This window comes from Hesperophylax consimilis, chromosome 5 (assembly GCF_061612785.1).
Source record: "Hesperophylax consimilis isolate HC1 chromosome 5, BYU_Hcon_1.0, whole genome shotgun sequence".
Classification (NCBI taxonomy): domain Eukaryota; kingdom Metazoa; phylum Arthropoda; class Insecta; order Trichoptera; family Limnephilidae; genus Hesperophylax; species Hesperophylax consimilis.
Genome location: NC_142840.1, coordinates 41,521,587 through 41,536,100, shown reverse-complemented (window position 1 = coordinate 41,536,100; position 14,514 = coordinate 41,521,587). Strand labels below are relative to the sequence as shown.

Below are 14,514 nucleotides of genomic sequence, written 5' to 3'. Positions count from 1 at the left end.
AAATCCATCCCTCTCACTGTGCCGCAAGGCGACATTCAAGGGGGTGCAAGAGGTCAAAAGATCTCCCTCAACCAGTCTCTCCCGATCCCGCCAAGTCTTATACAAACCTTATCCCATAAACACGGGCACCTCTTCTAAGTTGCCAAACGTTGCGATGAAGAAAGCGGAGATGAGTGAACATTATTAGACCATGATCTTTTTGTTCTCAAACACATTTGCAAAATGATAGCTGCCACTTGCCACCATACATTTATTGAAAAGCCTGGTAAAATTCAAATACATAACATTAAATAAATACATAATTTCTTCTGTGCATAATTTATTTCACGATTTTTTCCTTATATAAAAAAAACATTACAACTATCCTTCCTTACATTTTGCAGATTACATAAGAAGTATTGTGTAATTCATTACCTACTCCAAATTACACAAAATTGATTTTATTATTTTTTCCGCTTACTGTGGTGGTAGTAGGAGATTTCCAAATATTGTCAGGTTATTCGTAACCTGGGAATGTTTGTCTTTCTTTAAAATAAGTATTTATTTATTCACGCCTTGAGGGCTTTTTTAGATGTATATATTTTTGTAGGTAAGTTATTCAGGAGTACATTATATAATATCATACATTACTTTCATTGTATTATATTATATTATATTATACATTACTTATCTAGTAGGTACATTATATTATACTATACATTAAATTTAGTAGGTAGGTACTATAAGTTTAAAGGGGAAACGTCTTCAATGAAAAAAATATCGAGTAGGTATCTATTTTCCTTTGCCATGGGTAAAATTACGAAGGGATTGTTATACGTCATAGTTTCATAAAATTAAATTAACGTATGTTACATATATATACTGTATAAATGATTAAATTATTCCATTTTTTTCCTAACTATCTAATGTGTCATTTTTTTGGTAACACTTGAACTAAGTGTCCAAGGGATTTCACAACGAAGTCAGGCTTGTGTGCTGGGTTGGGGCTCGAGATGGCATCCTCCAGGGTGCTGTGCCCGCTTTGGACAAATAGTTTCTGGAATCCGCAAAGCGTCCCAAATTCCATATCGTGGTCAATCCTGGAAAGAGAAAATAAGACGGCATAACTTTTATTGGTCCCATATTTTATTTTCTCTCTGTTGAATGGGTAATGCAAGTCATCTGTACTTATTATTCCAACAATTAGCATAAAAATAATATTAATACAAAGTGTTAACTTACATGTCGCCAACGAAAAGGGACCTCTGTGGATTGGAGATTTTTAATTGCTCCAACACGGTTGTCTTCAAGAATTCACTTGGTTTGGCAATCTTCACTGGAGTTCTTCCCGATGTAGAAGATACAATGTCTTGGAATAAACCCGGACCTGAAATAAAAATAAATTGTTTGTACATGTACGGTATCAGGCGAAGCGCCTGCTAAATGGGCTAGAACCAAAAGGTAATAAGTCAGTAGCGACAGACATTCATTTCTACTAAAATTTACATTTGTGGTGTGTATTATATATTCAGTGTCTTAGACCCATTTAAAAAAAGCCGAACCAAAGTTATTGCAGGTAATAAAATTAGATTTAATATGGTACATGTAAAAAAATGCCAACTAACATTGAAAACATTTAAAAGATCTACCCGAATAATTAAAAAAGACAAAATCACCTGGGATAGTTGGTCCGCCGGTTAGTGGTAGAAATTTTTCCGTTGCGCCGACGATATACTGTACTTCTGGTCGCTTTAGGATTCTGATTGCTTTCACGATACTGTTGTAGTTAAAATGGAAATCCATGTCTATTACTACAGCTGCTACATCTGGGTCATCTTTCGTTGCCTCAACTATGCCCCTTAGGTCTTCTGGATACTCCGTTGGCTAAGAAAATTGGAGTACCGCAAGGATCAGTAATGGGGCCAGTGTTAAAAATGATTTGTTTGTGGTACCTTTGGGTTAACATTTAAAAGGTTTAAAATGTACCTTTAAATACAGATTGGAATATGTTTTTTATTAAAAAAGGATTGAAAAATAATTACAGAGTTTAAATACACCAATTGATAACTTAAATTTACATATTTTATCAGAATTTACACAAAAGCATTATTTTTTAAAATCATTTATTGGTTTACATTTGGTTTTCTATAGCATTTTAAATATATTTTTAGTTCGTGGGACTCGATTAGGAACATGAGATGAATTGCAATAATTCAGTGCTGTCGATAAGGAAATTAATGATTTAAAAAATAAAAATGACATAATATACCAATCTTCTGTTGGACAGCTTTAATTAGAACGTAGATATTTATATTTCAAAAGCATTTTCATTGCTTCGTTCGTAATCGTTGTACTGGACATCTACGCAAGTGACATCGACTGTAAATGCCAGTTTCCTTTTGGGGGTACCTTGGGTAAGGATTTGCAATGACACACAACTTGCGAATGTCGTCGAACAACCGACTGGTTGCCCTGGTTGGGCCAGTTGTTTGCGTATTTATTGGGTTTGACTTCAATAATTTCTACACGTGTTAATGTTGAGCAATTATTCTTGTATCTAAACACAAATATGATAAAGCGTCATAGCGCCGAGAATCAATTACTAAGGTCCCACAGTTTGAGTAATTAATCCTTGAACTGGCGATATGACACGATAGAAACCTGAAAAATATAACTTTTACTGTAGAAAAATAATATTTACTAATACAACTGAATCACAAAACTTTTAACGGCTTACTTCGCCATATTGGTGAATAATGTTATATTTAGGGATATTTTTTGCGGCTGTGTAAATTTAACGTATTAAAACGTAAATTTAATTTAACTATGCTTTCAATGAAGCTTTAAAAATACCGGAAGATATTGCAAACGGCTTGTTGAATTTATAAGTTTGATAGGAACCGAACCATATAGATTCCAGAAAGCAATGCAAATAATTATTGTAAATATATAAATAAATAAAATACCGCAGGAACGACTTCATATCCATCAGCTCTCAATGAAGCCCTCACATTTGGGGTAACCAAAGCGAAAATTTTACATCCCTTAAGGCCAACACTCTCCAAGTACTTTGGGATTGTCACACATGGCTGGATAAGATGATCCTGAAATAGTAAAAATACAATATTATAAAGTAACTAACACCTTTTAAGGAGAAATCTGTCATGAACCAGAATCAAGGAATTAAGTGGCACTAACCTGGTTAATATCGACTCCTATATCTTGAAATTGTTTTTGATATAATTGAAAAGATTTAACCCCATTGTTGGAGACATAATAGAGATTTTTTCCTAATTCAGCCAACCTTTGCAAAGTCTCCTTTACTCCTGGAATGGCCACACGATTCCATAAAACACCTGCAAATAATGTACTACATAATAATATAATACGGTAAAGCAACAAAACTACTTCTTAATGATTGATTAGGTATTTTCTCTATTCAGATGGTTTATTATAAAATTGTTGGGAACAGGAATGAGAATGCTTGTCAGGTTGCAGATACGAATACAGATACGGTGCTGTCGTTTGTTCGAAATTCAGCAACATTAAACAACCATTTTTAGGAATTGCACCAGGATCTCCGAAGGGGGTACAGAGCAATGGGACGTTTTAAAGTTGACTATTTTGTAGAAAAAAGCTTTTCCATTGATAAGGGTTGAAAATAACGCTAGGCTTTCGGTCGATGTTATAAAAAATGTTCTTAAAATATATTTTAAAGCAATGGAACATTCATCTACTTAACTGTTTTGATTCGTCCGTGAATTTGGTTCTTATTTTATTATTGGACGAAAATAACATCGTTGTTTTTAAATTGTTTGCAGTTTTTTTTAAGGCAGGACTTTTGATCATAAGGATTGTATTAGGACATAGGTAACTGTGGTATCATAGATATTAGTTTGAGGTGTTATTCACAGATGACATTTGTGACAGTAAGGTCGAGTGAGCTGTCGATAACACAGAGATCTAGGAATATATAAATACCATTGCCACCGAGGACCCGGGCTCAGAATTATTACTACCTCCCGCTTATTAAGGACATTGGCGTAATAACTGTACAAGCTCAATTATGTATATTGTTTTTAAAAAGTACACGGTCTACTTCAAAACCTTAAAAAAATGAGTTGTCAGAAAAGACTGACTTATAAAAATTTGATTCAGTCAACATTACTCGTTGTTGAACTTTACTAGATTGGCTGATGATTTTTTTATTTTTTTTTATTTAAAGAAAGCAAGACAAAAATATATATTACAGTAAATAATAAAATAAAAATACAGAAAAAAAAACAGAAAAGTTCCAATAAACTACTTTTCAGTAGTTTGTCGATGGCAACTTTTCACATAAAAAAATATCAAAAAAAGATAAAAACTTATTTTACTTAATGACAACAGTGATAACAATAAAAAAAATAACAATTTGTTTTAAAAATATAAAAACATATACACAACAGTGATAGTATCTACATCTACCTATAGTTTGTATTAGACTCTAATACAAACTATTTCTTTCAGCGAGCCAATTTTTCAACACAATATTTGTTTATACATTTGTACATTTTTTTATTTCAGCAGGTAACATATTTAAGCAACTAGGTATCATGTAGTCCTGGCGAGTCCTGATGAGTAATGGCATTTCAAACGAAAATTAGATGTTTAAAAAAGTTCAAAGGTGCCATGTTCAATTAGGTCTATTTAAACTGTCATAAAAATATACCACAATTCACATCCGCATTAGTCACTATTCCTCATGTAATCGGAGTTGTGAAATGACGTACACACTCACGAATTTAAAGTATGAATATCAAAAATTTCAATTAAACTTGGTAAACTTTCTATTCTGTTTTTTTTTCCAAAAGGGTATACAGTATTCTGTATAATTTCTCTATCTATATTCTATAGAACAAAGGTGGTTTTTGAAACAAACTGTTGTATAGTAAAAGTATATTTACTACTAAGAAAAATGAACTTGATATCTGTTTAGACAAATAAAAGAACTACTAGTTAAATAAAAGTTAACAAGACAAAAGGTTTTTTTTGTGATTTGTTTTTGGGGTGTTATGCCGTGTTGCGCTAACTTTTTCTTTAGCCAACGTTTCGGACACAGTGTCCATCATCAGGGCAGATGTGATAAATTGTTGAGAAATTCGGGTGACCGTGCTCTCAAATATCGCTAACTAATAATAGATGACGTCAATCAATATCATATTGATATATGTAAGGTTTTATCGATCTAACGTACTAGATACCCTGATCGAAATACTTGATCGTGCCATGTCTTCCTCGGGGGTCCCCGAATTGATTGCTTGCCACGTGCTGCGGAACACATCTGCCCTGATGATGGACATTGTAATGCTGACCGAAACGTTGGCTAAAGAAGGAGTTAGCGCAACATGGCATAACACCCCAAAAACAAATAACAAAAATACTTTTGGCCGTGAAAATCTTAAATCATATAGGATAAAAGGTTATCATTCTTCAGTGTTCATCTGGTGATATGGAGACGCTTATCATTGAATATTCATAAATTTTAATATTGTGAACAAGAAATGCAGTCGTATTATCAGTTTCCTCTTTAACAGTCTCGTTTTCAATAAGTTTCTCAGTAAACGGCAGAATTTGCTACACATCTCTAGCAACAAAACACTACACATAACACATAATTTTTACGTCGAAAAACTTTTTAGATTTACCATCACAATCCATCAGCACATTGTCAAAAGAATCTAGGAACTTTTTGATATCTTCTTCACTCATCAGTAATAAGTTGGGAATTTCCATTTTGTTTTCCAAATTTTTTTTTTCCCACAACCGTCGAAATTAACCACCAAATGAGGAAGTGAACACTGTTTATATTAATTTTAACTTATAAACTCGGCGCAAACTCCTCAACTTCTCTGTTTAGTAATGATATAATTAGTTTAAAAATACCTAAGCTGATAGCACACACACTGTTATCAAACACGATAACAGACCATAAATGATTTTTCCAGTGATGGACATTGGCGACATTGCCATACCGCGAAAATTGGTAGATTTGCGTCCGTTCAAGGTTACTTACTACTCAAGTTAAACGGTTATAATCGTATCATTACTTTTTGCAAATATCATAATTAGTAATAGAAATGATTAAATTTTAAAATCCATAAAGTGCACGACTTCTGTTCCATTATTTTACGCGATCACGATCACCTCAGATAACCTCTATAATCTAACGCATTTATCTTATAACCTATAATTTAAAAATATAACTTTGATACGTATTCCGTGCATATAGAACAACGATGACTTGCTTGTCACTTAAATACTGTCGGAAGATATTACTAAAGAACATTCCAAGTACTTACTTGAAGCAGGTACCTACCTTTCCGGAATTGGATTTCTTTTATTTTAAACTTCTGAATTTAAATTTGCACAAGAGTTTATAGAAAAATCAACAAAGACACAAATTTATTTGCTGTCACTCATTGTGTGACAACATTGGTTAATAGACAATAGAGATGGAGTCTTCTTCAGTATGTTCACTGCTGGTAGATTGGTTGGTAGATTGTTGGTAGTTGGTAGAGAAATAATGTAATTGTTTCAGATTAGAAATAAAAATAGATTCCTTTCCATAAAACATTTTCTATACCGAGAAACTGTGTAATATGATGAAAACAACTCTATGTGTTTCCCAGAGCAATGTAATAAATATATTTCTTCAAATTTTGCAATTTCACTTTGTGGCACCATTTTATTAATAAAATAATTAAAACACTTTGTTTTTACCACGATAATCTTTATTTTTTATATAAAGTCAACATGTTTCGAGAACGATGTTCTCTTCATCAGGACAATTAATGTACTAAAAATTAAATTGTCAAGTATATAGAGACAGGTGTGGGTAAAAAAGGAAGTAGTGTCGGGGGGGGGGGGGTTGAGAGGAGGGGTGAGAGGTGGAAAGGGGAGGTGCTTAGAAGATCAAAGACAAAAAATTACAATGGAAATATGTTTAAGACAGGGTTATTCACAAAATTAGTTTGATTATTAATAATATTTAAATTTCTATTGACATTTTTCCTAATTTCTAATATTTCTAAAAGGTCTAACTGAAAACCACTAACATTAGTGTGTAAAATTTTAAAACCAGTATTTATGTCAAATGAATGGTTGAATTCAATTAGATGGTTAGCAAATTCCGAATAATTATTGCTATTTAGACATCTCAAATGTTCCTTAATCCTTGTTTCAAAATTTCTGCAAGTTTTACCTATGTAAAAATGGTTACAATCATTGCAATTCAATTGGTAAACTCCGGATTTTTTCATTTTTAAGTCTTTGTTCTTGTTATTTAGAATATAATTTTTCAATTTATTATTCGTATAAAAAGCTGGCTGTATTGTAATAGGATTTTTTTCCCTATTAAATTAGAGGTTTGATGATTTACAAACAATATTTTTCTCCATTGCTTTTTAATATTATCCCTAAGCAATGGGTAAATGTAGGACAAATGAATTTTTTTCTTATATTTTTTGTTTAGTATGTCGTCTATTAATTTGGAGTTATAACCGTTATTAGATGCTATTATTTTAATGGTGATAAGTTCAGCTTTGAAATTATTTGGGGATAACGGGATATTAATTAATCTATTGATCAAATGATGGAAAGCTAAGAGTTTTTGTGAAAATGGATGGTTAGATGAGTTGTGTATAATTATATCAGCGTATGTTTCTTTTCGGAAAATATTAAATTCAATCTTGTTATTAACTATAATTAGGTTTAAATCCAAGAAATTTATGCTACAATTAATTCCTATTTCTAATGTAAATTTAATGTTTTTATGAAGTTTGTTTAAAAAATTAAGGAACATTTGAAGTTGTCTTTTGGTACCGGTCCATATACAAAAAATGTCATCTATGTATTGTTTCCAAAGGAACACATATTTTAGTAATAAGGCAGAGCTATTAAAGATTTTATGTTCTACATGGTTTAAAAATATATCAGCTACTAAAGGACTGGTACTTGAACCCATTGCCAACAAGATTGAATTTAATATTTTCCGAAAAGAAACATACGCTGATATAATTATGCACCTGAACCCATTGCCAACAAGATTGAATTTAATATTTTCCGAAAAGAAACATACGCTGATATAATTATACACAACTCATCTAACCATCCATTTTCACAAAAACTCTTAGCTTTCCATCATTTGATCAATAGATTAATTAATATCCCGTTATCCCCAAATAATTTCAAAGCTGAACTTATCACCATTAAAATAATAGCAACTAATAATGGTTATAACTCCAAATTAATAGACGACATACTTAACAAAAAATATAAGAAAAAAATTCATTTGTCCTACATTTACCCATTGCTTAGGGATAATATTAAAAAGCAATGGAGAAAAATATTGTTTGTAAATCATCAAACCTCTAATTTAATAGGGAAAAAAATCCTATTACAATACAGCCAGCTTTTTATACGAATAATAAATTGAAAAATTATATTCTAAATAACAAGAACAAAGACTTAAAAATGAAAAAATCCGGAGTTTACCAATTGAATTGCAATGATTGTAACCATTTTTACATAGGTAAAACTTGCAGAAATTTTGAAACAAGGATTAAGGAACATTTGAGATGTCTAAATAGCAATAATTATTCGGAATTTGCTAACCATCTAATTGAATTCAACCATTCATTTGACATAAATACTGGTTTTAAAATTTTACACACTAATGTTAGTGGTTTTCAGTTAGACCTTTTAGAAATATTAGAAATTAGGAAAAATGTCAATAGAAATTTAAATATTATTAATAATCAAACTAATTTTGTGAATAACCCTGTCTCAAACATATTTCCATTGTAATTTTTTGTCTTTGATCTTCTAAGCACCTCCCCTTTCCACCTCTCACCCCTCCTCTCAAACCCCCCCCCCCACACTACTTCTTTTTTTACCCACACCTGTCTCTATATACTTGACAATTTAGTTTTTAGTACATTAATTGTCCTGATGAAGAGAACATCGTTCTCGAAACATGTTGACTTTATATAAAAAATAAAGATTATCGTGGTAAAAACAAAGTGTTTTAATTATTTTATTAATAAATATATAATCATAGGGGAGGGGGGGGGGGTGGCTAGAGAATTTCGGAAAAAATGTCCATTTTCTGTGGACATTAACTAAATAGGTTTAAGAAATTTCGGTAAATTTTGAGAAAATTTCGGTAGATTTTTTACGAATATCGGTATATTTTTGCCGAAATCGGAAGATCTACCGAAATTTCGCTGGATATATCTAATAGCTTAGTACCTAACTCGCGACCAGTGATGTGAAGTACAGGAAATTTCTTCAAAAGAAGGATTTAAGTTTATTATTTTTTAATTTTATACTAAGAAGGATTTTTGACTTTCTTTTAAGAATTTGCTCAATAAGGTGAAATATTACACGATTTCTTTCTTTAAATATATTCGAAAATTATAAAACTAATTCTCTTTCACCAGACGACCATTGCTCCATTCTTAATTGCCTCATACACACTCATTTCATTCCGACTCTTGACTCTTGACGTGCCTCTACCCTCGACTCTACACCCTATTTATGTGGTGTCCTCGAGTTCATCTTTCATCTACACCTTTCTCCCTAAAATCTTGTTTAGAGTTATTTCCAAATTTAGTTTGTTGAGTAGTTGACTATAAGTGTATTTGATTTGTGCTGGCGTATGTCGGAATTAAAGGATGGTTTATTATTGGTGAAATGCGGTAACGATGATGAAATTTAAGCAAAGAATGGTCAGACTTTTGTATTACGAACAGGCCCACATCGTACCTGTCTTATGTTTTTATTTATTCTATGGTGGCGAGGGAAATGCATTTTTTCTGATATTGACCTGATCTGATCTGACTTTTAGTGAAGAATCCGCCATCACATCACTGGCTCTATTACATATATATTACGTTGATGTTGATACATACATACTGACGCATACTTGCAATGAGGTGTGAGGTGGGTCCGATGCCAAACAAAGCGGACAAATGATTTTTAATGAGTGAGCCGACCTTGATGAATCCAGCGGTCGGTATCATTTAATTAACGGGCGGTTAATGGTACGTACAATCTATATCATTTTATTTTAAATGTTCTCCAAAATGCCTTGGAAAGAATCTCAGACTTGTGATGTCCCGAAAGAAAACAATCATCTACTCTGAATGCCATTACTAATGTTATCCAAATTGACCCTGGTAATAAATTACATCTTTGCGATTCTTTCAAGGATAAAGAAACCATCCTGTCACTTCGAATGCAATCAACAATGTTCCCAAAATTTGTTTTGACAGCATCGCCATTCCATTGTAAGAATATTATGTACTAAATACACAATTTGCCTGTCATGAAACGGGAATCCTTCCCAGTTGGACAGACAAAGGTTCATTTTGTTATGTATTGTTTATAATTTATATATATATATATATAATAAATAAAAAAATAAAAAAAGTTACCTATTCAATTTGTTATAATTAATGTCCTTTTTAGTTTCAAGTATTTTAACATGAAAATGTTTTAAAAATGGCTCACTAAGGTGCAGCCAGAATTAGCGATGAAACGCTTTTATTGTCACCAAATATTTATATATATCTAGTGGTGTTAACATTTTCTCGTGCATTTAACATTATTTCAGAGCGGTAGGTACCTAAACATTCTCAGCATTGCCCTATCGAAAGACCAATATTCAGAACTTCAGAACTGAAAAGCTCTTTGAATTTATATTATCCCGGTTAGGTGACCAGATCTGAATAGCTAGGTACTTTAGATTCCGGTTAAAATGGTATTGCATTCGTTAGGAATTAATTAACAGGTTTCCTGATAAACGTAAAAAAGTAAACTACAATATATTATCATGATGTCGGAACACGTGTTCGTGAAATCCGAATATTTGCAGTACAATGAAAATTCTTTGTACTGTCATGATATATTTATTATCAACCCAAATCGATAAAACATTCTTAAATTGATGTTTTATTAATAAAGCCTGATAATTTATGGTAAGGGCGAAAATCGGTTTTTCTCCGTGTGTTAATAAAATAGATACAGTACTATGTTTATCGTACATAGTGAATGTAGGTATATGTATAACAGTTTCTACCAGTAGCACCAGTTCACCAGACAGGAGGGGGGGGGGGGGGAGTTCAAATAATATAAAAATACTGTGCACAATTATTATTTTAAGTTTTCAAATTCAATAAAAGAGATAAAACACATAATATAGGTTTTTACAGATTTCTTCAAGTACTTGTGAACAAACCAATTTCAATACGTTACAATCATAATTAGTTAATTAGAGGCTTGAATAACATATTTTTTCGGTTTTTAACAAAAAATCTCGATACATCTATTAGGTACTTAAAAAATATACGTAAAAAATGTTTTGTTAAAAAATTTACCAATTTATTAAGAATCCTAAAATTATTCATAATCCGGTTAAAGGCGCTTGACAAATCAATTAATAGGATGATAAACTTTTAGTAAAACACGTGTTCATAAAAATCCCAGCATTTATTCATCAGATATTATTAAGAGAAATGCATTTTAAGGTGTTCCGATATTATTACGAATTTGGTCAAAGATTATCAGGAAGCGGCCTGCAGTCCCGTTTTTAACCGGCTTACCAATAAATTGAAAATATGTTTTAATAAATCAGCGAAACTCATTTTTCTCCGTGCAGGAGTTTAGCATAGCAGAAATTGATTGTATCCTCGCGAGGCGCAGTACGCTTCAGAAAATTTGGAAAAAAGATTATACACAATAGACAAAATTCTTTGTTTCTTTTTTATAATATTATCGTAGATAATAAATGCGAGGAAAAATATAATCCTGGAATAACCACATTTACCTCTGTTTCCAACTACATATCTACGCCCTTCTATAGCCCTAGTATAGCGCCCTTCGTGGCAGCAGGACGCGTCCTAACGCTTCCTCCAACCGCTTTGTGTTTTTTAGTATTTTCAAGGGAAATGAGGCAACATCCCTTTGAAATTATTTTTAAAATCAGTCAATCAACATTTGAACTTAAATAAAAATAAATTTAATAATTATTAGAACTTTATAATATGTGATTTGAGTGCAGTGTTTTAAAAGTGAATAAATAATCGGAAATTTGCTCAAAAATATTGGACATTCGAAACGAACGGCGATCGGTAAATGCACTCCAGATGTTTTCAACAAAATTCTCGGAAACTGGACAAGCTTGGCCCTGCAAGTTTTTTTACTAAGCCCAGCATAATTTATTACCGTCGCCTTTTATTGCGGACAGAATGCACCACTTCAACAATTACCAGGAACAGGATTACATGGAGATAAATTATGGACTTGCCGAACGTCACAGCAGTGCTGCCAGGGTCTCTTATATATGTGAGGTGTCAGCGCTTTATTAGCAGCAGACACATACCTGGACGCTGTTGTTGGACGGGGTGGACTCTCTTACTGCAGCAGCTGGTCCAGTTCCTTCACCACTTAGGATTCTTGCTGCAGAGCCTCCATCTTCTATCTTCGTAGAACGTCACAGCGGTGCTGCCAAGGTCTGGTATCTGTGAGAGGATAGTGTGTCAGCACTTTATTAGCAGCAGACACATACCTGGACGGATGACGAACCTCGTGCTGGCACTGTTGGTGGACGCGGTGGTCTCTTTCGCTGCAGCAGCTGGCCCAGTTTCTTCACCACCTAGGATTCTTGCTGCAGAGTCTCCATCTTCTATCTTCGTGTCACCTGTTCCTATACTTCATTTTACTTAACTTAACTTCACTCTATTTTTGTAATATTTATATTTTCTGTAATACCTGCATCAACTGTAAAGCGCCCCTGAGGTGATATATCACAAAAGCGGCGCTATACAAATTATCCTATAATAAATAAATAAATACGAATATTATTAAAAATAATTATAATTTGAAGATGAAATGGAATAATCTGTGAACATATTACTGTCATTAGAAAATCAAATCAAAAAGGTTGATTTTATCCGTGCTTGTGATATCGCCTTATCTCTAGCAGCGTAAGTACTAAGTAAAGGCTTACGATTGGATGCTTTGTTTACACGCTTGAGCGCTCTTCTTCTGGCGAGACAGACATCTAATATTATTCACGAACATTCATGTATAACGGAATTATTACAATTAATAATTTTTAGACGCTTGCACTTGAATGTTCAGATTATCTATGAACGCGTAGATTATACCGATCACATTTGTTTCAATCGTACCAAAAATTTACAACGTGATTACCATGTGAATAACACAATGTAAGTGCAAACACTGAAGTGCAAATCTTTAAATACTGGTTCCATGTAAACCAACTCTAAATAAATGCAAAAAAAAAACCTTTATGATTTGGAAGTAATGAATTATAATTATTCCTTCCTCAATAAACAATTTCAGAACTTACCCCAACATTTGTCTAATTATACACAATGAAAATTGTGACAAAACTGCGATTTATCGCTCATGCACCATTCTAAACCATGCGACTAAAATAAAGTAATTAACTCGGCTTAATTTAAGACTAACTTATGAAATGAAAAAGACACATCATATTTCGGGCATTTGGAAATGTATTTATCCATTAATTAGATTGAAAAATGAAACAAATACTTCACATTTTTTGGCACTCGGAAATGTATTTATACATTCATTGGATTAAAAAATTCTATGTTACATCATTAAAAAAATGTGTTTTAGTCCACTTATTAATTACAGATATAATTATTATGTGGTAGTGCATATGAAAACAGTTGAAGCCCTGCTATCTAAAGGTGGTAAAGAGACTAATCATTACTAAAGTATTACTGATAAAAACATCTACATTCACATCAGCACCATTTTGTTTTACAAAATCCGAAAATTGAAGTGTTCCATAAATACTAATCGACTCAATATTAAAATATTCAAACAGGTAAGACACATTACAAAAATCAAAACTAAATGCATCAGAAATAAATATAACATCAAATTCCGCAACTTATATATTATTATTCTACGCAAAAGCCGAATTCGTCGAAAGCGCCCGTTTCTCTTAGTACTAATCATCAAGCTAACAGAATCGCTCCGAAGTTAAGCTAATTGCAGAAATTCAAGTGCAAGGCGTAATTTTGTAAAATATTCGACGGCGACCGGCCAAGCGCCGCTGAATTTGGTTATCCCAAGTTCTCAACCATTTCCCATTTCACTCTTTGGAAGTTCAACTGTTGTCATTTTCACAAAGCTTACCCTAGTTACCAACAGGTGGAGAAGAGATAAAAAAAATATTGACCAACAATTCATCGCATAGAGCCCTTGTGGTAGATATTACCGATATCTAGGATAACCAATAAAGACAATTGTAAAACAGCATTCTATAATGTAAATTCATTAGGTAAAATCCTAATAAATAATAAAGATAAAAGGGATAAAATGGAAAACTCAGGAGTTTACCAAATCAACTGTGCCAATTGCCCGTCTTACTATATAGGCCAAACAGGTAGATCATTCAAAACCCGCATAAAAGAACATTTTTCAAACTGGGTA

The 14,514-nt window shown here is 32.5% G+C and overlaps 1 protein-coding gene across 1 annotated transcript; it reads right to left on the bottom strand.

Annotated features, from left to right (window-relative positions):
• Positions 1-307: 307 nt before the first annotated feature.
• On the bottom strand, positions 308-5,930 carry LOC149423962 (phosphoglycolate phosphatase-like). The gene is made up of 6 exons (XM_089632206.1): positions 5,667-5,930; positions 3,178-3,335; positions 2,946-3,083; positions 1,656-1,863; positions 1,222-1,366; positions 308-1,079 (listed from the first exon to the last, which is right to left on the bottom strand). Exons 1-6 carry the CDS (start codon positions 5,752-5,754, stop codon positions 911-913), a joined length of 906 nt encoding a protein of 301 aa, XP_089488332.1. The 5' UTR covers positions 5,755-5,930; the 3' UTR covers positions 308-910.
• Between the last annotated feature and the right edge of the window lie 8,584 nt (positions 5,931-14,514).

Coding starts and splice junctions, on each gene's coding strand:
- LOC149423962 (XM_089632206.1), bottom strand. CDS start 5,754: ATGGAAATTCCCAACTTATTACTGATGAGTGAAGAAGATATCAAAAAG. Junction 3,084..3,177: donor TAGGAGTCGATATTAACCAG/GTTAGTGCCACT, acceptor TTACTATTTCAG/GATCATCTTATCCAGCCATG. Junction 1,367..1,655: donor CGGCGGACCAACTATCCCAG/GTGATTTTGTCT, acceptor TTTTTATTTCAG/GTCCGGGTTTATTCCAAGAC.